The sequence below is a fragment of the Crocodylus siamensis genome, chromosome 3, assembly GCF_052110815.1.
Source record: "Crocodylus siamensis isolate JL-2025a chromosome 3, ASM5211081v1, whole genome shotgun sequence".
NCBI lineage: Eukaryota > Metazoa > Chordata > Crocodylia > Crocodylidae > Crocodylus > Crocodylus siamensis.
In genome coordinates, this window is record NC_143397.1 from 35,376,481 (window position 1) to 35,402,474 (window position 25,994).

The 25,994-nt window shown below is 44.7% G+C and overlaps 1 protein-coding gene across 4 annotated transcripts in view; it reads right to left on the reverse strand.

The window, feature by feature from the left end:
• Positions 1-25,994, reverse strand: part of ARHGEF28 (Rho guanine nucleotide exchange factor 28) — a 227,931-nt gene that overhangs the window by 98,991 nt on the left and 102,946 nt on the right. For 2 of the 4 annotated variants that reach the window (XM_090038115.1, XM_090038114.1), the window contains 3 exons: positions 25,812-25,884; positions 16,548-16,594; positions 14,337-14,397 (listed from right to left, as the gene is read on the reverse strand). In XM_090038115.1, the coding sequence (XP_089894241.1) occupies positions 14,337-14,397; positions 16,548-16,594; positions 25,812-25,884 (181 nt within the window). Of the gene's footprint in view, positions 1-14,336; positions 14,398-16,547; positions 16,595-24,732; positions 24,758-25,811; positions 25,885-25,994 lie in introns of those variants that run through there. The other 2 variants (XM_090038117.1, XM_090038116.1) reach the window with 2 other exon arrangements.

Consider the following 25,994-nt stretch of genomic DNA (forward strand, 5'->3'; position numbering starts at 1 on the left):
CCCCAACCAAGCTCTGTGCTGCTGCTGCCCCCTGGATACAGTCTCCACACTGCTGCCAGCCCCAGCCCCATGCTCTCACCCAGCTGCAGCTCCACCCCTGCTGCTTCTCTACTTACTGCCCAGCGTGAGTGGGATGCCAAGGAAGCCGAGCAGGTCCCTGGTGGTTGCAACAGTGGCAGCAACAGCCCTGCCAGGAAGCTTCCTGCTGGCTGGGCCCTTCCACCCTCAAGGGTGGGAATGAGGCACAATAGAGTATGTTGGGGGGTATACATGGGCACCTTGCTTCTACCCTCATGGGTGGAAGGGCTGGGCGGGGTACAATTTAGTGGGTGCCACAGGCCGGATGAAAGTGCCTAGCAGGCCAGATCTGGCCCGTGGGCCATATTTTGCCCACCTCTGGGTTAGAGATTACTTAGAGAAATTAAATGCTTTCAAGCTAACAGGCCAGATGGGATGCACTGAAGGAATTGACTGTGATCATTTCAGAGCCATTGACTGTCTTCTTGGAGAACGCATGGAGGACAGGTGAAGTTCCAGATGATTGGAAAAGGGACAAATATAGTGCCCATCTTTAAGAAAGAGAACAAGGAGAACTTGGGGAATTATAGACCAGCCAGCCTGATTTCAATACCTGGAAAGATCATGGAGCAGGTTCTCAAGAAATCTATTGTGAAGCACCTAGAGGAGAACATGGTGATCAGGAACAAGGTGATCACTTTGGATTCACCAAGGGCAAGTCACCCTTAACCAACCTGATTTCCTTCTATGATAAGGTGACAGCTATGTGCATGGAGGAAGAGCACTACATACGATATACCTTGAGTGTCAAAAGCCTTTCTAAAGTGTCTCTCACAACATTATCATTAACAAACTATGAAAATGCAGACGAGACAAAAATACTGTAAGGTGGATACGTAACTGCTGATATAACTGATCATCACGCTCAACAAGTAGTCATCAATAGTTCAATGACTAGGTTGGAGATGGTATCAAGTGAGGTTCTCAAGGGGTCTGTCCGGGGTTTAGTATTGTTTAACATCTTCATTATTTGTTTGGATGAGGGGATTGAGAGTGCACTTAGCAAATTTGTGGATGACATCAAGTTGGGTAGAGTTGCAGATGCTCTGGAGGGTAGGGCTAGAATCCAGAATGACTTGGACTAGAAAAATGGTCAGTACTTAGTCATAAGAGATTTAACAAGGACAAGTGCAAAGTCCTGCAGTTAGGACAGAATAACTATATACACAAACATGGACTAGGGAAAAACTTGCAGGCTGCAGTGCTGCTGAAAAGGACCTGGACACAGTATTCCAGGTGAGTTATGTTATAATAGAACAAAAACTGAGTATGAGCCAACTGTGTTCTTGTTGCAAAAAAGCCTACAGCATATTGGGTTGTATTAACATAAGTGTCACTTGCAAATCAAGAGAAGTGGTTCTTCCGCTCTATTCAGTGCTGATTAAGACCCACCTGGAGTACTGTGTCATTTCAAGCCCCACACTTCAAGAAACATGTGGACAGATTACAAAAAAAGAGTCCAGCAGAGAGTGATAAAAATGATTAGAGGTCTGGGAAGCATGACGTAGGAGGACAGGCTGAAAGAACTAGATTGTTTAGTCTGGAGAAGGGAAGACTAAAGGGAAAATTTGATAACAGTCTTCAAACACTTGAAAGGTGACTATAGAGAGAATGGAGACAGACTAGTCTCTATGGCCAGGACTAGGAGCAATGGCCTCAAGCTTCAACAGAGGAAATTTAGTGTAGAGATTAGGAGGAACTTTCTGACTATGGAGGTGATCAAGCATTGGAACATGTTACCTAGAGAAGTTGTGGAATCTCTATCCCTGGATATTGTAAAGAGCATGTTAGATAGACATGTAGCTGGGATGGTTAGTCAGGAATGATTCTGCCTTGAGGCGGGGCTGGATTAGATTACCTTGTGAGGTAACTTCCAGCCCTACTGTCCTATGATTTTAATGTATGTGTTAGATTTGGATTTTTCACTATTTTGCCTGCATAACTGCTCTGATACTATCCTGGAAATAAATTCCTAAATACTTCTTGTCTTTCCATAAACCTTGAGAAAATTACAGGCCAGAGAGTCTTCCCATTAGGACTATGCTGGTCAGCAGTTATAGAAATGACTGTAAGATAGCCTGGATACAAACAGCAGTCTAGCTGTAACAGCATAGAATTTGGAATAGGCCATAAAAGAAGCAGGCTAAATTAACCCAAGTAGAGATCTGTTTCCATGGCTACTGATACCCATACTTGGCTGCACCAAGATCAGAGGCAGGCAAAATATGGCCCATGGGCCAGATCCAGCCCACCAGGCACTTTCATCCATCCTGCAGCACCTGCCAATGAACTGTACCATCCTCAAGAGTGGGTGCAAAGCACCCACATATACAGACACCTGCCAACTTACCCTATTGCAACTTGCTCCCACACTCAAGGGTGGAAAGGTCTAGCCTAGCCAGCAGGCAACTTCCAGATGAGGCTGCTGTTGCTGCTGCTGTAACCACTAGGAACCTGCTCGGCTTCCTTGGCGTTTTGCTTGCTCTGGACAGCAGGTAGAGAAGCAGTAGGGGCAAGGGTGGAGCTGCAGCTGGGCAAAAGCATGGAGCAAGAGGCTGAGGCTGGCGGCAGCATGGAGCCCGCACCTAGGGGGGCGGCAGCAGCCCAGAGCATGGATGGGCAAGGTTTGGGTGTGAGGGAGTATGGGAAATCCCTATCCACTCCCCACATAGGGTGCAACCCTGGCAGGCAGCATCAGGTGAGGGCGCTTGTGCCCAGCAATGTGCAGCTCCAGCCAGTACTACACATTGCAGTGAGAAGCACAGCCCACACCGGGCCATCTCTATTGCCAGCAGTTCTCGCTGTCCATGCACAGCCCCTGCACTCGCACAGGACAGGAGGGAAGCCCCATAAGCTGCACCCAGCTTCCTTCAGAGCTCCCTGGACTTGTGTGGCAGTAGGCAGAGAAGGCAGCTGGATTGAACACATGGGGCCTTCCTCCCATGCTGCATGTGTGGGGGCTGTGCGTGTGCAGCAGGGAGCCCTGGTGATAGAGACAGCCCAGCAGGGGCTGCATTCCTTGTTGCGATGTGCAACACTGGCCAGAGCCGCACGCCACCGGGCACCAACACTGGGCATGAGCACCTCCGCCTGCTGGGGATGCGCAAGCCCCCACATATACACACCCCCAACAAAACCTATTGCCTCCCAAACACAGCCACAACCCCCCAAACACACACCCCCGACCCTATCACATGCACACACCCCACCATGCACACACAACCATGCCCCCCCGCACACAATATACAAGACTAAGAATTGTTGAGTTATTATGCAATCACCTCTATTATAAACTATGAAAACAAATCCTGACAAAAATCTTTTTGTAATAAAATTAAAATGTTATAGTAAGTGTTTGACTTCTCGTGTATGATTTGTTTTTTCCTGTTTCTAAGATGGCAACTCCCCCCTCTCTCTCCCCAGGAGCATTTCCCAGGGGGATCCGGGGGGGGGGTGGCACACAAGTGGAGGGACGTCCAGTGGCAAAGGTCAGGGGTTGGAGTGGAGCTTCTGGCCCCAGGATGGCAAACAGGGATTGGGGCAGGTGTCAAGGGGCAGGGCTACCAATGCAGACCTCAAAAGCTTACCAAACCTTGTTAAGTGGCGCTTCACCTGAAATAACTGCCCATGCCTGACCTAGATGTAGGCTACAGGCACATATTTACTTTGTAGTCAACAGAATTTATAGTAACAGTGGAGTGGACACATGGCACACACATTAGTGGTGCTCTATTTCTTGGTACCATGGGCCAGATAAATGATGCAAAACTGGTCCACAAGCCAGATCCCACAGAGTGGGTACCTAGGCCTGATGCAATATGGGATCAGTCCATGGATATACTCCAGACTCAGAGTAGCCCCATGCACTAACTCCACGACACGGGACCATGTTCCAGCCTGTGAAGCTGAGTGTATTAATGAGAACTTTGCAGCAGCAGGGGAGTAAGAATTAATACCGCCACTGCCCCTCACCCCCACTGCCAAATCTTCAGACCTGTAGGGAGACCCACAGGCTGGAAGACATGGCCTTTCAGGCCAGATCTGGCCCAAAGGACTGGAAGTTATCACAAGCAGGATAAAATTACCCCTTGGAAAAGTATGCCGTAATTTCACCATGTGGGCAAGTTACTGTGTAGAATGTATTCTGTATCTATCCTCTTAGTCAATTCCATCCTACACCAGCAATTTGCTAAATGCCAACTCGCTGCCCCACCACCCAGCAATCAGATTATGTAGTGGCTCTGACTTAAGTGAGAAATTGCAAGGGAAAGAATGATCTTAAACCACACATTAAAAAGGAATTTGAGAAGTGTATTAATATTTAGAATTTCACCATTTAAAATGCATTTTCCACCCTTCAAGGGATGAAATGCATGTCAGAAATTAAAAGCTAAGGGTGGAATTCAGTTTCCTTTCTGGTTTTTCATGTGTCCAGATATTGTTATTTAGATGGCAGTTCTGGTCATCTGTGCGCCAAAAACATCACTTGTGCCCCACACTGGAATTCTATTCCTGACTGTCTCAGCCTGTTCGCAGTATCATCTACACATGGAGACAGACAACAAAAGGGAGGAAGTACGAGAGAGACTTTTTATCTTTTGTGCCCAGGAGCTGAGTGACTAGAGAACTTGCATGGAAAGCCAGAGGACATGAATACTAAGCCTACCCCTGAGATGAGGTTTAAACCTAGGTCTCACAAACATCAAAACACAGCACTCTAACCACCACCTCTCACAGGTAGTAAGAATGTCTGTCTTTGGCACAGTACACCTTCTGGAGCTGTACGCCTGAGGAGCCAAGAAAGAAAAGTATGTGACAGATACATAGGACCAGGAGGAAGAGAGCAAGCAAGAGGATATGGCCAGCAGCCACCAGTGCGGTGAGTACTGCCTGGCAAGAAGGGGCCCATGTTCTATCCTGAGCCTGTGAAGCAGAAGCTTTCCCCTGCTCTGTCCCACATTTCCCAGCCTCCCCCTCCCCCAAACTATTAGGACTGTGCAAAGCTTCAGCTGGTGATTCGATCCAAAGGAGATTTGGCCCAATTCAGTGGCCAAATCTTCAAATCCAAATCAAATCAGGGGACCAATTAAAAAGGTGCTAATCAATTCAAAGCTCTCCAAATTTTCAGAAAAGATTTGAAGAGCTTTGATGATTCGGGTAGTCCCCAGTGGCTGCAGGTCCCTGCTGACCCCCCTCCACTCCCCACCTGTTCCCCCAGCTCCCACATGGCTGCCCCTGCCCGCCCCAGCTCCTGGCACTTTAAAAAAAGCCCTGGTGCTCACCGGGTGCTGCTGGACAGGGGTAGTAATCCCTGCTGCCCCCCACCACCTCATGCTGCATAGGGGACTCTGCCACGAGCCCCCCGATCCCCCCCCCCCCCGCTCCCTCGGCCCCACCACAGGTGCCCTGCCCAGGCCAGCTCCAGCTCTTTAAGAAAAAAACAAGAAAAGTCCTGGGACTCACTGTTTCTACAGCAGGGATCACCCCCTGCCAGGAGGAGCAGTGAGTGCGGGGTTTTCCTCCGGTTCTTTTTTTTTTTCTTAATGGCCGGATCTTGCCAGACCAGGCAGGGCACCCATGGAGGATCTGGGGGAGCGAGGGGCTAATGCAGAGACCCCCACACAGTGTGGGGCAGTGAGGGGGCAACAGGGATCACCTCCCTGCCCAGCAGCATCCACTGCGCTGGGTCTTTTTTTTAACAAAGTGCCAGGAGCTGGGGCAGGCGATGCAGCCATTGACAGGCTGGGAGAGCAGGCAGGGGATGGGCCTGGCAGCAGCTGAATCTCCAAATCAGATTCGGTCGAATTGAATCAGGAGTGATTTGAATCACCGAATTGAATCACTGTCCCCCGAATTGGCCGAATCCAAAGCAAATACTAGCCACTTCGCACAGGCCTACAAATTGTATTAAAACACAAGGAACATGGCTCTGCTTCAAAAGGGTAGCAAAACAACCTGCCCTATAGTGTGATGGTTAGCATGCCCTCCTGGAGAGCCGGAGAAATGCAGGGAGCCTAGAGCCCAATGCAAGGGGGTCTAGAGCCCAAGTTCTCTAGCACTCAAGATGAGTGTCCTAGCTACTTAGCTACTTGGGACAAAGGGTGGTTGGTCTCTAACTCTTGGCCCTTGTCTGCGCATAAGCCCTGTTAACCGTGGGTTTTGGTCAGCTATATTTTCACGGGTCTAAAAGTCACTGCACATCCAAAAGATGCACACACATATGGCCAGTGCACATCCCATTGCACATGCCCAGTCTGTGTGCAATCTGTCTGCAGAGGCAGAAGCTACACATGCAGGAACAGAACTCCCACCTACAGTGTATGTGGCATTTTTTGGTGCTTAGATGAGAGGAAATGCTACTTTGATGACCAGAAAGGGAAGAAAATTCCACCATTATTTTGTATTTTATATCTTGCTAATACATTTGTATGAGAGTGAAGTGGGGCCAAGTAGGCAGCAGATAGACAAAGAGGTCAAGTTAAACATCAGAATGAAGGGACTCTTGTTGAAAGATTTTTTCATCATGCAAATTTGTTTTGGATTTTCAGTAGGGGAGGATAACATTTCTGAGAAGGCAGACAACAACTTGTTCATTTTTCTTTTTGTCTTCCTTTTTTTTAAAATGCTACTTAAGTTGTAATGACTAAAACAAATCTAGAAAGGATAAAAAACTGAGCACCAGAAGAAAAGAAGTTTATTTTAATGTTTAATATTTTTTTCATGGGGATTTCTCCATGGATGTTTAAATAAGCTCTATGTAGAATCGCATGCTTAGGACAACTTTCTCATTTTAACAGAAGAGAACCTACTTCTCAGGTCATCCAAAGTCCTTGACTGTTAAGAAATGCCCAATATTTGATTTCTTATAGATAGAGGTGGTGGCTGGCCCATTTCACAGGCAGATTATGGGACTGGTCACCATTTTCACAGCCTTATAATGGTGGGGGCCCCATCATGCCTCTTATTGGCCAAGGGGCCCTGGTGGGCATGTCTCCTGCCACCGATTGTTGAATGGCTATCCATAATACGGCCTCACCCCACACCGCTGATTGATGAAAATGGGTGGGGCCACATAAAAGGCAGCTCTCTCAGCCAATCAGCAGCAAGGGGCAGGAGTGACAGCCGTCTTGCCTGCTCACCTTCCTGCCAGCAGCTGCTTTCATGCCAGGCTTTGGAGATGGGAGGACTGCTGGCTCTCACTGGGGAGCCAGCATGTTATTTTTAGCAAGTTTTTTTGTTTCCCACAGATTTTGCAGAGATTGCCTGACTTTGTGATTTATGTAAAATCACAATTTGAGTAGGTTCCTATTTATAGATGACACAGACATGTTAGCATTGCTTCTTTCCCTGTCCCTCTCCCCTGAAATAAACTGGATTAGTTCTCCAAGATTGAAAAATGCTGTGGCAATATTTTGTGATAAATCACTCTTCTAAAGGGCAGTCAACAGAGGTACAAAAAGCAGCTCTTAAAGATCATGAGTGGTCAGCAAAAAAAGGCTGGGTAGTTACCGGAGATACTAAAATATTTCTGGGGCAATAAAATAATTGATTTCCTCCATTATTATGCTGCCCTGCCACTTTCATGCTATCCATCTTCCATAAAATTAAATTAAACATAGGCATATCTGAGTCTTTTCCCATTGGGAAGGGACTTTCTTAAGCACCAGCACTGTTTCTGTTGATTTATTAAGGGTACTGACACAGGCCCCATCACCTTAGAACTAGGTACTGCACCTATGAGGTGCTATTATCCTGATTTTAACAGATGAGAAACTGATGCACATTGGGAGGTTAAGTGACTTGCCCATGGTCACACAGGGAAATTATACTGGAGCTGAAACTAAACAAGAGTCTTCGAAGCACTGAAGTAGTGTCCCACCCAGTGGACCCTCCCTTCCTTTCTTGAAGCAAGATGGATGAAACAAAACAGTGCAAACATCTGTCACAAAATTCTCACAGTCATGTCACCAGCCAATTAAAAAAATAGAATCAACACCTTATATAAAATTGCTTCTTGTAGTAACCACCCAAAGGTATATTTAACAACAACACCTTCAGTTACGAATATTTTACCCATCTCTAAGGTCACACAAACAGTATCTAAAAGGAGATTTTACCAAAATAAGAGTAGCAATCGTTTACAGATCCAACAAAAGCCAAAACATTCTCTAAGCACAAAACATCTAAAAAGCAGATTAGTGCTTCTTTTTATTTAAAAAAAACAGTTTAAGGCTTAGCAACCACAGTAAGGAAATCTAATTAAGAAGAACAAAATCTCAATATTGAAACCAGATTTTATGCAGATTACATTGCAAACTAGTGGTTTATACAGAGGAGAAGATCTTCATGTTCTGTTTCTTAAGCTGACATGTGGTTAAACTGGGATTTCTGAAGAAACCGTGAAAAATCAAAGAACAGAATCCCCTAAAAGTTTTCCGGCTGCCTGGTCACGCACAGAGATTTGACAAAAAACTGGCTTCAGTGTTTTTATCTTTCAAATTTCAAAATGTTGCTTACAGAATTTGTTCACTCTCTCATGGCCAACAAGGCAAACAGGCTAAACTAGGACAAAGCAAAACCCACTACCAGATCATTGCACTATAATTCCATGAATAAAACCCAAATATTTTGAAAACATTTTTTCTTCTATGCAAATAGACTTTTGATATTTTGAGGAGGAAAGTAACACTCACATTTTTGTAATTTAAAAAAATGTAATGTTTCCATGGAAAATAAAAATATGTGTTTTTAATTGGGAAAAGCAGTTTCACAGTTTTATAAAATGCTTGTCTACATCCTCCTTCTCAAGCCAAGCTAAGCAAAACAGGAAGGAAAATATTTAAAAGCACCAGCCATGTTACTGCAGTTACATGCCAAACAGTAACAGAATTCAGCTGTTATTTCCCAGACTCAAACCCAAACTGTGAAGAGTTATAGACTGAAGAAAATTTACAGTTTTGTGTAAGGAGGCATGTTTTGATACTAAAGTATAAAAAAAACACTCTTTTTTCTTTTTCCTTCTACTCACTCTCCCCAACTGGCTATTCATTTTTCTCTGTCATTTTTTTGAATTACTTTCTCTTTCTTTCACTACAAGAAAAAAAATTCTAGTCTTTTTTTCCGTTTGTTCTATGGAGGGGACAGGAGGGTTAAGTAACACTGACCAACAGGGCTGTGCGAAACAGCAGCATTCGGTTATGACATTTCCACAGAACGGTGTTTCGTTTCAACTTTTGTTTCCAGTCAAAATGGCTATTCCGTTTTGTTCTGTCAAAACGTTTTGCCATTTCAACCCTATTTCAACGTTTTGCCCATAGGATATAATGGGGAAGGTTGAAACAGGCTATAACTTTGTCATTTATGGCCAGATTTGGATGAAACTTGCAGGAATGGTAGCCCCTTCTGAGGGCACAAAGTGTGCCAAGTTTCAAGAAGAAAGGTGCAGGGAGTTTGGAGAAACCACACCCCAAATTCTTGGGAGCCAAACTTGTGTCATACATATGTGTTAAGCCACAGCAGCATCAAAACTACAGTAATGATCAGTCTGGGCACCCTAGTTGTGAAGTAGTTTTTCCTATCATTTCAGGCTCAACGTTCTTCCATGAGTTTGTGACCATTACTCCTAGTTTTCCCCAAGGGTTCCCTGGTGAACAGTTGTTCACCGGGCCCTAGATGTACGCTTCTAATGGAGCAGTAAGCTGCTACCAAGTCGCTTCTCAGCCTTGTCTTTTTCAGGCTGAAGAGTCCCAGGTCCCTCAGCCTTTCCTCATATGGCTTGCTGTGCAAGTCTCTGATCATACGAGCGGCCCTTCTCTGCACAAGCACCCACAACACAAGTTTTGCCTGTGAGCAGCTAGGGGTGCAGGGCCCCAGAACCCCCTGCACTGATCTCCTTGAAAGTTGGCAGGCTTCGGGGCCGCAGCAGGGCCTAGCAGCCAGGCCTGCAGTGGTTTCCTCCGCCCCAAGACAGACATGGTTGCACAAGTACCCATGAGTTTTTCCTGTCTGTGGCCAGAGGTGCAGGGTCCCAGAACCCAGAATCCCTGCACCTATCTCGTTACAGCTGGCAGACGTTGTGGCCTCAGCAGGGGCTAGCAGGCCTGCAGCTTTCACCCTGCCGCACTTTAACACAGTGTCACCCATGACACGAGTTTTGCTTGTCCACAGCCTGAGGTGCAGTTTCTCCCAAACCCCTGCACCTATCTGCTTGAACCTTGGCAGGCTTCATGGCCTCAGGAGGGGCTAGCATGCCTGCAGTTTTGACCCCGCTGTGGCTTAACACATACATGTGACATGCATTTTGCTTTCAGGGTTTTGGGGTGCAGTTTCTCCGAACCCTCTGCACCTATCTCCTTGAAACATGGCAGGCTTTATGGCCTCAGAAGGGGCTACCATTCCTGCAAGTTTCATCCAAACCTGGCCACAAATGACAAAGTTATAGGCTGTTTCAACCTTCCCCATTATAGCCTATGGGCAAAACATCGAAACAGCAAAACGTTTCGACTTGCCTCCTTTCATTTCAAGGCTGTTTTGACCATATCTGTTTCATTTCAATTTTGCTGTTTCAACTTGAAACAGCATTGAAACAAAACTGGTGGCAAAATTTCGCACAGCCTTACTGACCAAACCTCTATCAACTCCCAAGAGGAAGAGATAAGGAAAATGGTAGGTTTGGACAGCAGTCAGCTTTAGTTTTCACGTATTTCAGCTTGATCTAACATTCCCTTGTCACCAGTGTCTCACCATCTCTCAAATACTGCAAACAGTTTACCCTACATCATAATACTTTGCACCAGCCACATGAGGATTCTCAGGGAGCATCACTGGCCACTCCACCATCTCCACTTTGCAGGGAGTTTTTCATCTTTTACTTCTGTAATCCTTACAAGGGATTCTCTTGAGCAGTTGTCACCAACCAGTGGATCTCAATCCACCAGTAGATCTCGGAGCCTCTTGAAGTCGATCCTAGGCTGGGATGGGGGAGGGGGGGAGTGCCCACGTGCATACAGGCACATGCCCCAGCCCAGCAGGTCAGCCTGTGGGGGAGGGAAGGGGCGGGGGCTAGATCAAGGCCCCCGCAGTGAGGGACAGTGCCACAGAGGCAAAAGCAGGGGTAAGTTGAGTGGGGCCCCGGCCAGGTGGGACTTACCTGGTGGGGAGGCACACCCCCAAAATCATTTTTCTCCCTCTGCCTCGATCTGTCCCTGCCCTTTCCCTCCCCACAGGCTTACCTGCTGGGTTGGGGTAGGGGCCGTGCACAGTAGATCTTGGGTTGCTTTTAAATGCCAAAAGGTGATGATCTATTTAAAAAGGCTGTAGACAACTGCTCTTGCCCACCTGCTTCCCCACCTCAACCTTACTCAACACATGCAGAATGGGAAAAAAGTCCTGCAGAGCTAGCTAAAGACTCTGAAAAGGTGTCTGAGGCAAACCTATGGTAACATTCCCCCTTCAGCCCCAATAAGAAAGAGTAAGGGCATCCTCTGGAGCTACTGTAGAGGGCAATGACTCAAAGATACCCTAAAAGCCAAATACCAGGACTTGCTGGGAGAAGAGTTTTGGTAGTGAAGGGCCAAGGAGAGGGCTGAAAGAACAGGGGTCTGATCCAGACAGGCAGAAAAAAACATGGGAATCCTAACTGCCATCATTATCTTTTAACAGAAACTTCAAATGCAAGGGACTATGTGGAAAGAGGGAGCAAAGCTGAGGTGGGAGAATAATATTCATCAGTGTGCTGATTGATATTAAGAAACATATGAAGGGCCAGAGTCCCAGTATTCTCACTAGTAAAAGTAGTTTTTGGTTTACTCATCTTTTTTGGTAATAAGACTCCACAACTTGTCCTCTTCCATTCATTCTTCACTCAGCCCTCCCTTCTCTTGTTTCCCCTGCTGGGCATCCCTTTCTACTCCTCTCATCTTATCCCCCACTGTTCATTTCTTCTTCCAGCACTGCCACTGTACATAGAACAATGCCAAAAATTTAAAAAAAACAAAACCCAGCTCAAAGCAGTACAGGACAATAAATCCCTAACACTTAACATGTATTATTAAAACATGCACAGATTTTTATATTTAAATAGCCTAATAAAGCCATCTTAATTCACTACATAAAAATGTTACAAAATACGGCTCTCCTCTCATGCATTCCCTTTTGCCTCTTTTGCCTCTTATTCAATAGCTTCATTTTTCATCTGGCCTACAGCTTCACACACAAATCCCAGCAGATGTCTTACACAATGCAAACTGGAGGCAGAGCCCTCAGCTTCCTGAAGTCAATGGCAAAATTCCTCATGACTGCAATAAAGTGAGGATCGCAGTGTGGGTCATTACTAAGATAGAAGACCTGCAAAGGAAGCCCAGGTTGCTACAACAAATGATGTTGGTTTTACCTCTGAATAGTAGATCAATGCTAACCTTCACGCATACAAGGTTAATTCGATTAAGAAAAGCAGTTTCTGAAACAAACAGAATTACAGCTCTATGACAATTCTTGCACAAGTGAAAAACGATGATTTCAGTCTCAGTTATACTGTAATCTAATTAAAACTAGATTATAGGTAGCACCTGAGACTTTTCAAGTTCTCATTACAAGCCTACTCAGAGAAGGCCAATATTTAAAAAAAATGCCTAAGGTTATTTTTCTTAATCCATGTTTAAATACTTAGATAAATCCACACATTTCACCTAAATAAGCAGCTGCCTGGTATCCAGACATCTATGCTAAAGTAAACATAGTCCCACTTCCAAGCTGTTGTATGAACCAGTGCCAGACTTCTCTGAAAACTGGCTCCTTTGCACTGCTTAGGGATTGCAGGAGCCAGAATCTGACTTCGGCTGCCCATCTGAGCATCAGAGGGCAGCTCTGACCTGGTTAGAGCCAGAGAAACTGACTCCCCTTCTAGCTGCCACTAGGGTCAATGCAAATGAAGAAGAAAGGGGGTATTTTAGGGGGAAGTAGAATGCATCAGTTGCACAGCAAAGTGCAGCCCTGAGCTCAGCCATCTCTCAAGCTGCAGTCTGGTTCCTCCAGATGAGGTAACTGGAGCCAGGATCAGAGCTGGTGTGGCTACCTAAGTGCACCCTGCTGGCCCGTCATCCTATGTAAAAATCCAGATTGGTCTTTGTTGAAAAAGCATAATTTAGTTATGTGGACACTATTGTTTTACATACACGCACCAGACTTTACACAAAGCACAAATTGCTAGTCTCACAAAAGTATCAAAAATGAGAATAATCATGAAAATCATGAAGATAATATTTTTATCAAATCACTCTTTATTCCCTTATTTAATTACTACTCTCCTACGAGGGGGGCAAGCCACACATGATAAAATTATTAACCAACAGGCAACTTACATAGGTCTCAGAAATACTGGTGAACACATGAGTGATTGTGATTCGGTATTATCTGAAATACCAGACCAGATTCTTATCTAGTACACCAGTATCTTGTGGACTTATGCCAGTGTACAATTTGATACATTTTCTCTACAGACCCATCCTCCAGTGCACGCGCATACACATACACACACACACACACACACACACGCAGAGTGACTCTTATTTTTGTAGTAAGGGCACATGAGTTTCCATACTGGTTGTCTGAATATTGACATTATGCGCTTTCCGTTCCAGTCACAGCATTATACCATTTGCAAACTTTAAGAGCCTGGCTATTTCTGTCTAGCAACCCAGCTCCCATAGGCTGAGCTAAATGAGTCTGTGTCCACTTCCTTCTTGTTCTGTTTTGTATTATGGAACACTTGCACTTTTGTTATAGGAATTCTTCTCAAGTTTGGAAATATTCCTCACTTTTTTAACTTGCGTTTCACTTTGTTATGAGATGTTGGGCTTACCTAGCTCTTGATCTACTCTTTCTATGGAAACTGAATTTGTCTCATCATTACAATACCTAGAACATTCTTGCAATGTTTCCTTTACTCTTCACCATACATTCAAGTTAATTCTTCCAGTTCTTCTGAAGATTTTTATTTCTACCTTAGCCCATTGTCAGAAAGTCTTAGTATGATGAGTAGACATATGAACCTAAATATAATAGAGTTCAAAACAGCTCTCATGTTTAGTATAAATGTGACAGAGTGTGCCTTTCAGTTGTTACCTTGCTATGCTGCTCATTTAAGTCAGCTGCTTTTTCCTTTCTTTGAAAGAAACTCTGATATGCATTTGGACCTGAAAGCATAATAGTATATATATCAATAATATTCTTAACAGTCAAAATGACTACCAATTTCTTACCTATGCCCAGTAAGTCCTGGTCTTCATTTGCCCTAGAAGGAACCACCGAATCTCTGAAAGGCTAGAAAAAGGAAACTTGAACTAGATTTAAGGACAAATGGTCAAGTTTGTGTTTATATAAAAACAGCACTGTGTGCTTTGAATTGAGAGAAAAATAATACAAGAAGCATTTACTCCTTTCATTTATTAATTTTCTATACATACAGTTTGCTCTGGGTATGACTGTAAACCGCATCCAACTGGAGGGCCTAGTGACAACATGATGGGGCTACTTGTCCTGGGGGAGCTTCTATAAAGTACCACAATGTTGCAACCTCCACAGTAAGCCAAGGGCCTTACTTGTCTCAAAATCCTAGCTCCTAGCCTTGTGGATACTCCTTGGTTGGAGAAAGGCTAAGGGACATCATTGTGACAGAAATGCGTCCTTGCTGAGGCAGTAGGCAGTCAGCAGCAGTTCTTATCTGCTGGTCTCTGGAGAAGTTACAACCATTGAGACAATGAATGTCTGGACTTGATCTGGCCTTTGGATTCTGTCTCAGTGGTCTAAAGCGGGGATGGTAGGGCTTGGGCAGCCTCCACTCCTCCATGCTCCTGCCTAAGCATACTTGTTGAAGGTCTTGATGTTATGGTCACAGAACTCCATACAAGCAGATTCATCAGGCACCTGACTAGACCTCTTACATGTACACCATGATCCAGAGGATTGACGGTTGCCTACTATAGATACAGTAAAAGACGTCAAGCCAATCCAGGCTATATAAACCTTTAAGATGCAGAAAGATAATCACTTCAAAGATTAAATTAGCAGTTTATCCTGTTGCCCCAGGCACAAAGAACAAATATTCAGATGTATCCAAACTCAAATCCAGACAATGTTGTGCTTTGACAAATCAATCCATATGGACTTTTCTGGACTATAAGCGGATATATATTTAAAATAATAAGGTTCCAGCAAAATACCTGGACTGATCACATCTGTAGCCATATCATACTAGGAGAGAGACAGGTCTTGGGCTTTTTATATCACACCAAAGGGATTTTTAATGCCATTCAGAAAATGACACACAATCAATACAGATCATGAAGTAGTAAGAAGCCATGAATTCTAAGCAGCAGACATGGACCATTTCATTCTGTCCTGTCTTAAATTTCCAGATGGATTTAACCATGCATGAACCAAGTGTTCATGCTGTAGCAATCTAATCCTAAGGTGATAAGGACATAACTTACAGTAGCAAGATCAGAATCCAAAATAAATCCTCATTCTACTAGTCAATTGTGGAGTAAAGAACGAATGAGGTGGCTGCTGCTGTATAATCATCTATAAATGGCTAAAGATCCAGCAGCATCCCCATGAATTCCTAACTCTCAACAAGCATGCCTCCATCAAGCAAACTATGCATCTTACTATATATCTCCCACTTGCTTCTCTCAACCCACAAAACAGCTTCAGTCTTGTATGCACTGAATCCTAGAGCCAGCTAAATCTCATTATCTGAACCCAAATTTTGTGAATTGAGAAAAGTAAAAGGACCAAGGTTTTGGGGGATCAGAACTGGAGACAAATATAAAGTATGACATAAAAAGGCATCAAACACAACAGACTAACCAAAACTTCTCTTAAGCACCGCTGCAAAAACAGAAGCTATTGAATATAAGATGTCTTGTTTTAAATTACATCTACATAAAAGGTATTACAGTGTCATGAGCAAAGTCAGTTATTTTGTATAACAAAACTTTCTCTCTGCCATCCTCTAAAAGGCTGTGTGTACAACCTTGAAAACATTTCTAATCAGTATATCAAGATTAAACAACAGATCACCCTGCCCTCCAAGACCTCAACTGCCCTCCAGAGCATGACTCCTCAGGAACAATGAAACACTGTCTCAAGGATAAAATTGTGCATGCAGGAAGATGGGGTTTTGTTGGGCAGAGGACAAAGCTATCTTACACAATACTGCAAGAACAAAAAGAGAAGTCTTGAACCTAGCTTTCCAGTTCCAACACCACAAAACCAATTCATTAATATAAATAATAATCCACACACACAACTTTCCCCCAGGGACAGCAATGGAAAGGAAATATCAGTCGGCAGGCACTGGTCACCTTATTTATATTTTAACTTTGGAAGGTGCTCAAAATGCCACAGCAAGGAGTCCAGTATGTGAACCTGGACAGAGTTGAGCCATTCATGCAAGGAAAAAGCTGTACCTTCACATCCTCAGATGATGATTCATCATATGTCAAGTTCACAAGATCTGGAAAAGCAAGATGCCTTATCAACTTCTAAAGACATTTTTTCTTGATTAAGAGAGGAAAATATAATGAAACAAACAGGCATGGCAGAATAGTGTACATCTGTAGCCCGCACATTTCCCCAAACCAGCGTACCAGTGGGCAGAACACTAGAAAGTTGTACAACAGGCTTTTATGTTATTGTTATGGACCAGTTGTAAATGAGCTCTTGAAATTAAAGGGACAAGCTACAAAAAGTTTACATTGACTCATAAACTAGATTATGGATATGAAAAACAGTGTTTAAAACAGCACAAATTCTGAGAATGTGCCTAACACAGGACAGCATAATTCCTGTACATTTTCCTAAAGAGGTTTCATGCATTTTTTAATTAGCTTTTGCATTTTCAAAAATGGTGGTGAAAAATAACATATTTTATGTCATTCCCTTTTTATGGTTTCTTCTCAAGACTGTGGGAAAGGTACAGAGCACACAAAAACTTGTTCACTTTGCAAGTTTTACCCAGGCAGATACCAGTACTGTTATGAAATGGTGAAGAGTGGTAAGAAAAAGCTGGTTACAGACATGCAAATAAGCCCAACAAACAGTCACAGGACTTCCTAAAACTGCTGGCTACTGCTACATTTTTTAGTAAAAAGAAACTCTCTCAAGCTCTCTTCACATTATTTTTCCTTTTCATGTCAAACTCAAGAGTTCAGCTCTATCCTGTTATGCTGATTCAGTTTCAGTTTCCCTTGTGAAATCAGCTATTACAAATGAATTTAATGATAACTTGCTATGAAATGAATGTATGTGTAGTAGTGTAGTATGTTACGAGACACCATTCAGGAACCATTAATGCTTCTGGTGCTTTTCTCCTATCTTCAACTCTGTGGAAAGCCCAAAGCAAGGTTTAAAAGATGCTCTGCCAATGTATCTTATGAAGACTCAATTCAAAAGGGCTGCCTAAGCACAGGTTCCAAGACCAACCCTACAATCCTTATTCAAATGAAACTCTCTGGGATAAAATCCTGGTACCATGGATTTCATCATGGATTTCAGTGGCACCAGTTCGATAGTGAATGGGATGTTAATGCTAGCCTGTCCAGCTTCTAAGCATCTGGGTGCCACATGCCTCATAGGCCACACCAGTAGGAGCCTGTGGGAGCTTTCAGCCCCTGCAGCATTACAGCCCATCCCATGCATGCACCTGGACAGATGCCCCCTCATCCCACTCCACCATGTGCAGGTAGCTGGATGAGCGCTCCCCAAACTACCATACCATGAATGAGCAGCAAGTGGTCCCCCACCTCACTGCATCATGCAGAGTGAAGAAGGTGGGCATCCCCACCCTGTACAGAACCCTACTGTACCTGCAGCTCCATGAGGGCTTCCCCGTGGTACAAGTGTTCCAAGCTACCAGCTCATACAGCACTGTGCACTGTGCCACCCCACCCTGCCCCACTCCCTGGGGCTGGGTCAGACAGCAGAAGCTGGGAGAGGGAGATGCCCCAAGACCCTGGCTGCTGCTTCAGCCACAATAAAGGGCAGTAGCAGGTAGGTGGGTGCCTAGGGACTGCATATTAACCCACTGCGTAGGCCACCAATTGGACAGCTCTGTCTTAATGAATCCACCCCAGCACACATCTTACAAGTCAAGATTGCAGGTGTTTTTGACACACTGTTCAAAAATGTGGAAGACCCCTGCTCTAGAGACAGTTGCAGTATGGATGCAAGAAGGTACAATAATTCTTGTTTGGCAGAGATCACTGATTATTCCCCCTACCATTGAAGGCAGGATTTGCTTGCTGCATAATGTGTGATCTGTAGATAACCTGCAGATGACACACAGGTACAGGTTACAATGTCATACATAGTTCACAAGTAACAAGCAGTACCAGTATCAATGATCAAGTGTTTTAAAAGCACATTTCTACTCCGATCACTCGCGCAGTCTCAGACTTCCTATGAAGGATCCATTTAGGTGGAACAATGGTGCTATATCAGACAAGACTATCAAACTAAAAAATGTGGCAAAGTCTAAAGGCAGTATCCCCAGAAGTCGTGGTCGCCTAAGTAACGATTCTGTACAGCATTGAGTTCTTCCTACTAATTTGGTTGCCGTTATAAAGTAAACGTTCACGGTAATCAAATAGATGAACCCAGACACCACTACCTAATTAATGTAGACAAATAATGACTTTTAACACCAACTGTAGAAACTAAAGAGCACTCAAGCAGAAAGAGAAACAGCTAAACTACAAAAAAAATATTTCCAGGGAATGCCTCCCCAAAATTTCTCTAGACATTTTCTACTACTGCCATTCTTACAATCTTTGGAATAACAGTTTCATGTATTGTAAGTGGATTAACTGACAGAAGCAAATTGCTTATAGGTCTAAATAACAAGATCAGCCAAAGTGTTATGTACCATAAAATTTCAAAATTAGAACATTTATAGGCTTTTTAAAAATTTTATAACATAGGATTGCCAAATTAAAATCTATTTCATATTTTGTTTTGCATTGTCAGTGGAGGATGCATCATTCCATGCATTTGACTTTAACTAAGTTGCTACAGGAGATTTAGTGCTAAGCTAGCAATATCACCTTACATTGACCCACTCCATTGGTTTGATTGCATATCACAACAGGCAGTGAATTACTATAGCAACCTTCACTAGATAATAACTCAGAGCTTCTGATAGCTGGTCTGTTGATCTTGACTTTAGACCCACACAGGAGGAATAAATATGACTTATTGTAACAACAGATGAAGAGAATGTCTTTATAACATTACTGCAACAAATGTTATACTCTAAGCTCAGCATCCAATTACCCAAAGGCCCAGTCAGAATTCGGGCCTCATGATTTTACAGTTTGTTTAATTTATGGATACTACTGAAATGTGATTAATCTCTTGCCTCTGAATTGTTATTTAATTGCTATGAGCATAAGGGACTCAATCCTGCAAGGTGCTAGGCAATTCTTGTAACAACTGAATACCGTGGATTAAAGACAATTGGGCACAGATTCACTAAAAGTGGATAGGCTTTTAGCCTCTATTGGAATCAATGAATTAACCTTTGTGCATCTCAAACTTGTGCACAAATATGAATTTTGTAGGCTTGAAATCAAAATGAAAGCATATGATCAGAATTTACCATATTTACTTGAATAGAAGATCCCAATTATAAGACCAACCCTCCAATAATTAGATTCTCTATATGGAAAATGTATAAACGTGTTATAATAATTTGGGGCTCCTGAGGCAACTCTCAGAGACCATAAAAGCTAAAGAGGCGGTGGTCATGGGGGACCTAAACTACCCGGACATCTGTTGGGAGACACAGACAGCAAAGTCCCACCGCTCACGCAGGTTTCTAACCTGTGTACAGGACCTCCACCTGACGCAGGAGGTACATGGTCCCACTAGGGGGAATGCCTTACTGGATCTGGTATTGGCAACGGGGGATGACATAGTAGGGGACCTACAGATCGGTAGCCATCTGGGGGACAGTGATCACCTAAAAGTACAATTCAACATAAGGCGTCGAGTGGGTAAGGTAACTAGTAGGGTGAACGTGCTGGACTTTAGGAAAGCTGATTTCAGCGAACTCAGGCGATTAGTGAAGGATGCACTGCAGGGTAGTAGTTTTGAAATGATGGGAGCCCAAGAAGGGTGGCTGTGCCTTAAGGAAGCTATCCTTCGAGCACAAAGCGAGACGATCCCCGTGCGAGGTAAAAGAGGGAAAGGGACCAGGAGGCTTCCCTGGCTGACCAGAGAAATCCAGGGCAGACTAAGGGCCAAAAGGGGAGCACATAAAAAGTGGAAACAGGGAGAGATCACCAAAGAGGAATATACCTCTTCTGCTCGTGCTTGTAGGGAGGCAGTTAGACAGGCCAAAGCTACCATGGAGCTGAGGATGGCAACCCAAGTAAAAGACAATAAGAAATTGTTTTTTAGATATATAGGGAGTAAAAGGAAGGCCCAGGGAGGAATAGGACCCCTGCTAAATGGGCAGAAACAATTGGTGACGGACAGAGGGGACAAGGCTGAACTCCTCAACGAGTTCTTCGCTTCAGTGTTCCTAAGCGAGAGGCATGACAAGTCTCTCACTGGGAGTGTAGGGAGGCAGCAGCAAGGCACCAGACTTCCATGCGTGGACCCTGAGGTGGTGCAGGGTCACTTGGAGGAACTGGATGCCTTTAAGTCGGCAGGCCCGGATGAGCTCCATCCGAGGGTACTGAAGGCACTGGCCGACATCATTGCAGAGCCACTGGCGGGAATATTTGAATGCTCGTGGCGCACGGGTCAAGTCCCGGAGGACTGGAAAAGGGCCAGTGTGGTTCCCATTTTCAAGAAGGGGAGGAAGGAGGACCCGGGCAACTATAGGCCAGTCAGTCTCACCTCCATCCTTGGCAAAATCTTTGAGAAAATCATCAAGGCTCACATTTGTGAGAGCCCGGCAGGGCAAGTTATGCTGAGGGGAAACCAGCACGGGTTCGTGGCAGGTAGATCGTGCCTGACCAATCTAGTCTCTTTTTATGACCAGGTCACAAAACGCCTCGACGCAGGAGGAGGGGTGGATGTCGTATACTTGGACTTCAGGAAGGCCTTTGATACGGTATCCCACCCCATACTGGTGAACAAGTTAAGGGGCTGTGACTTGGATGACTGCACAGTCCGGTGGGTGGAGAATTGGCTGGAGGGTCGCACCCAGAGAGTCGTGGTGGATGGGTCGGTTTCGACCTGGAAGGGTGTGGGCAGTGGGGTCCCGCAGGGCTCGGTCCTTGGACCGATACTCTTTAATGTCTTCATCAGTGACTTGGACGAGGGGGTGAAATGTACTCTGTCCAAGTTTGCAGATAACACTAAGCTATGGGGCGAAGTGGACACGCCGGAGGGCAGGGAACAGCTGCAAGCAGACCTGGACAGGTTAGACAAGTGGGCAGAAAACAACAGAATGCAGTTCAACAAGGAGAAATGCAAAGTGCTGCATCTAGGGAGGAAAAATGTCCAGCACACCTACAGCCTAGGAAATGACCTGCTGGGTGGCACGGAAGTGGAAAGGGATCTTGGAGTCCTAGTGGACTCCAAGATGAACATGAGTCGGCAGTGTGACGAAACCATCAGAAAAGCCAATGGCACTTTATCGTGCATCAGCAGATGCATGACAAATAGGTCCAAGGAGGTGATACTTCCCCTCTATCGGGCGCTGGTCAGACCGCAGCTGGAGTACTGCGTGCAATTCTGGGCGCCGCACTTCAAGAAGGATGCGGATAACCTGGAGAGGGTCCAGAGAAGGGCCACTCATATGGTTAAGGGCCTGCAGGCCAAGCCCTACGAGGAGAGACTAGAGAAACTGGACCTTTTCAGCCTCCGCAAGAGAAGGTTGAGAGGCGACCTGGTGGCTGCCTATAAGTTCGTCAGAGGGGCACAGAAGGGAACTGGTGAGTATTTATTCACCAAGGCCCCCCCGGGGGTTACAAGAAATAATGGCCACAAGCTAGAGGACAGCAGATTTAGATTGGATATTAGGAGGAACTTCTTCACAGTTCGAGTGGCCAAGGTCTGGAACGGGCTCCCAAGGGAGGTGGTGCTCTCCCCTACCCTGGGGGTATTCAAGAGAAGGTTGGATGTGTATCTAGCTGGGGTAATGTAGGCCCAGCACTCTTTCCTGCTTATGCAGGGGGTCGGACTCGATGATCTATTGAGGTCCCTTCCGACCCTAGCATCTATGAATCTATGAATATTCCAGATACAGCCTCGTTATTGGAGGTTTGCCTTGAATATTTCCCCTCCCACTGCTACACCAAGGAAAATATGTCTGGGGAATTAGGCAGCACTTTGCTCTCTGCTACTCCCCAACTATTTCCCCTGGCTGTCCCTTCCCCCTCTCTTTACTATCAGACCTTGCTTTCCCTGACTAGGGACAAAAGTTACACGTAAACCAGTTTAAATGATCTGAAACTGGTTTAAACCAGTAACAGAACTGAAGTTCAGTACACATAAACTGGTTTCAAATGGCTGAAACTGGTTTAAGATAAACCTGACTGCATGTAATATCAGACTTACCTGATTTAGGTCAACCCAGTTTATGAAACTTCTGTCCCACATCCTTTCCTGGTTCAAGTGAAATCAGAGTTCCCCAGCATGCTTTCTAGCCCTGGGTTGGTTTATATTGTCTGCTCCAAAGAGCAGGGCTGGCCCTACCCCTCTGATCCCTAGCGACAGCAATGAGCGTTGGGTCACTGACCTCCCATAGGCAAACCCTGGCTGGGGGCTGGGGCCAGGTTAGTCCTGCCAGTAAGTCTATTGCAGGGAAAGGAGCAAGGGAAGGGATGTGGGGGGCAGATCAAGGCCCCTGCAGTGAGGGAGAGAGCCTCTACCCCGGCCTGGGGCAGGGATAGAGGCTGCATAGCCAAGGTGGACTGGGGGATGGAGCTGTGAGCCACTCATCTGGGAGGCATGGGGGGGGAACTCTGCACGTGGGACAAGGGCCCCCAGATCTGCATGTGGGGTGAGGGTGGGCTGCCATTGTGGGCTGCGGTTGAGGCGGCACCAAACTCTTTCCAGTGGGGGGTGGGCCAGGCTGCACTTGGGGAAGGGGATACGGTGGGGGAGACTGCAGCCATCCCAAAATTCACTGAAGCCCCCCCAACCCTGCCTCCCAGTGCTGCCGCTGCCTACCCCAAGCACAGCCCCAACCATAGCACACCCCACCCTGACAGGAAGAGCCTGGCGCCACCCCAGTCGCAGTCCACAACAGCAGCCTACCCTACCCTGCGTGCAGATCCAGAGGCACACATCCCCGCCCTTGCACTCCCAGGGTGCATGCAGCAGCAGGAGCTGCCCCACCAGACAAGCCCCTGAGAGTTCCTCACTCTGCCCATGCCCTTTCCCTCACAACAGACTTACCATCTGGACCCAGCTGCTCTCCATGCTGCCAGGCTGCGCTCTTGGCTGCCTGCATGCTGTGCTATAGTTGCACAAGGCATTTATCAGTGGCGTTATTGGCCACATCAAAAAAAGCTGATGGCCAATACAGTCAATTTTCCTTATATCGGTGCCAATCTGATATGAAACCGATGCATCGGTGCATCTCTACTTTTGAGCACTTATATGTAGTACAAACTTTGCATGATATTAGTCCAAAGCCAAAGGCTCATGATTTACCACATAGTTCATTGAGCTGGACGCCAGCAGAGTCAACAGCATTTCAAGTCATGACCCCACTGCTTAGTATGTATGTATACTCCAGATATCTCTCACAAAAGATCCATGTGCTAATTAGCCCCCATGACTGAAACCAGGTGTTTATGTCACAAGTCCTAGGATGATTAAAAATAATGTATATGTAGATGAGGCTCACGGTAACCTGGTCTGGTTTCACCTCAAAGAGAGTGGGGCCACACTAATCACATGTGCCAGGCTGAGAGAGTGGGGACAGAGAAATTCTGGGTATGCTATGTCATGGCTCAATATGACTTGAAAAAGAGTTGGCAGTGAGGGAGACTACTTTCAACGGGTGCTACCATTTGTCTAATTCAGATGGGCTACACTAACCTAGTCCTGTGGTAGGTTCCCATCAGTATGTTTGCCCAATATGGACTATGTGTTATATAGTCATGCTCAGTGTTGCCTGCATTTATTCAGTTACACAGCTGGTTTACATTGCTGAGTACATATGCTGCATTTGGCAGCAGTTTAATGACAGACAATGTATTTAGTGAGATTTCCTTGTATGTGATTAGAAAGGGAGAGCCTTTTTCCCCACTCAATTGGAGGGGGACCCTCATCTTACATTCAAGTAAATATAATAAATGACTTCTCAAATACTAAATCAGTATCACTAGGTATTTACTATTTGTATGCACCACAGCAGTCATCTCAAACATGAACTAAGAAAAAACCTAGAGTATGAGTCACCAGATATGGCTTGCTTTACTCAGTCTGCTGCTATGGGTAATAGCACTTGATAATCTGTAAAATTCCCCTCCTACTAGTGACGAACAGCATGGGATACATGGGATCATACTGGGCAGAGAGTGGCAAGCTGATAGAAATCTTTAGCCACAATAATCATCATCATTTTGGTAGCAACGTATGTAATTCCTTGCAATATAAACTGTTGTTTATTTACCGAAATGAACTTACAGCTTGCCATTGTTAAGACTCAGGAGTTGAGAAGTCACTGCTCTAATGTTTACAAGATGCTTAAACATCATGATGATGAAAAAGTCTTATAGATGTTTAGATGGAACACTGGTACTGTTGCTTGTCACTGCATCAAACCAAAAAATGTGGAGAAACTAGGTTAAAAAAATTCTACCTGAAGTGCAATAGAAATGGTCTATGTAATACCTAACTATTTAAAGGTAAGCTAATGTCCAGCAAGGAGAACACTTCTTGCATCTATTACTGGGAATAATTAACAGGTAGCTGTGCCTCCAATTCTTTTCTCAGATATATAACCCTACATAAATCAGGTAGGTCTAGATCCTGTGACAGCTTACAAAGACACTTGCTGATTTCTGTGGGAATGTTTGCAGCATGTGAAGTTCAGCATGCACACATCTTTGCACTATTCAGGCACTATCTTGTGGAATAATTATGATTGCGGTACAAAATCATGCAATCCTTACATAGACAAGCATCTTACTGAAATCCAGTTCTTGAAATTAATAGGACTTACAAGGGTCAGGACTAGGTCCTGTTCATAGAAAGCTTAATTCATTCTTCTTTGATCTACTCCTATCATTATTAAAAAGGCTTATTTAACTTCTGAAACTTGCAAGTTGACCATTTTGGGGGGGGGTGTTCCTTGTTTGTTTTTTCAGTTGAATGCTGCCCTCTTCTGGAATTTTAGTGAGGTTTCATAAGCTAATTTTAAAACATGCTTTAAAGTCTTTGTTATAAAGCCTTTAAAAATTTGTGAGCAATTTCAGGTAAAAATTAGTAAATTATTTTACCTCTTTTTTTAACGGAATACTTTATTCATTTACTGTATGTTTATTGCATTGCTTTCTGGTGTCATACAGAGTAAGTGATCTTCCTGAAAAAAAAAAAATATGGCACAAGCATACATGCCAGCATACCTTGGATTTTATAAGGCTAGATTCATAGATTTTAAGGCCAGAATGGACCTTGGAAGATCATAGGGTCCAACCTTCTGCACCAAGCAGGAAAGATTAGTGGGAGAGAACCGGGATAGTAAAAAGGAAGAAAAACTGTACCTTCTGCAGAACCTGTTGTATTGCAGGGCATGTGCGATGCTTCCACTGTCCCAACTGGTTTTGAATTAAGACTCTAAAAAAAAAAAAACACACAACAAACCCACATTCCAATGACAATAGTGTTCTTGGATACTCATATATATTTGTTGAACAGCATACAAGCAAAACAAAATACATGTATTA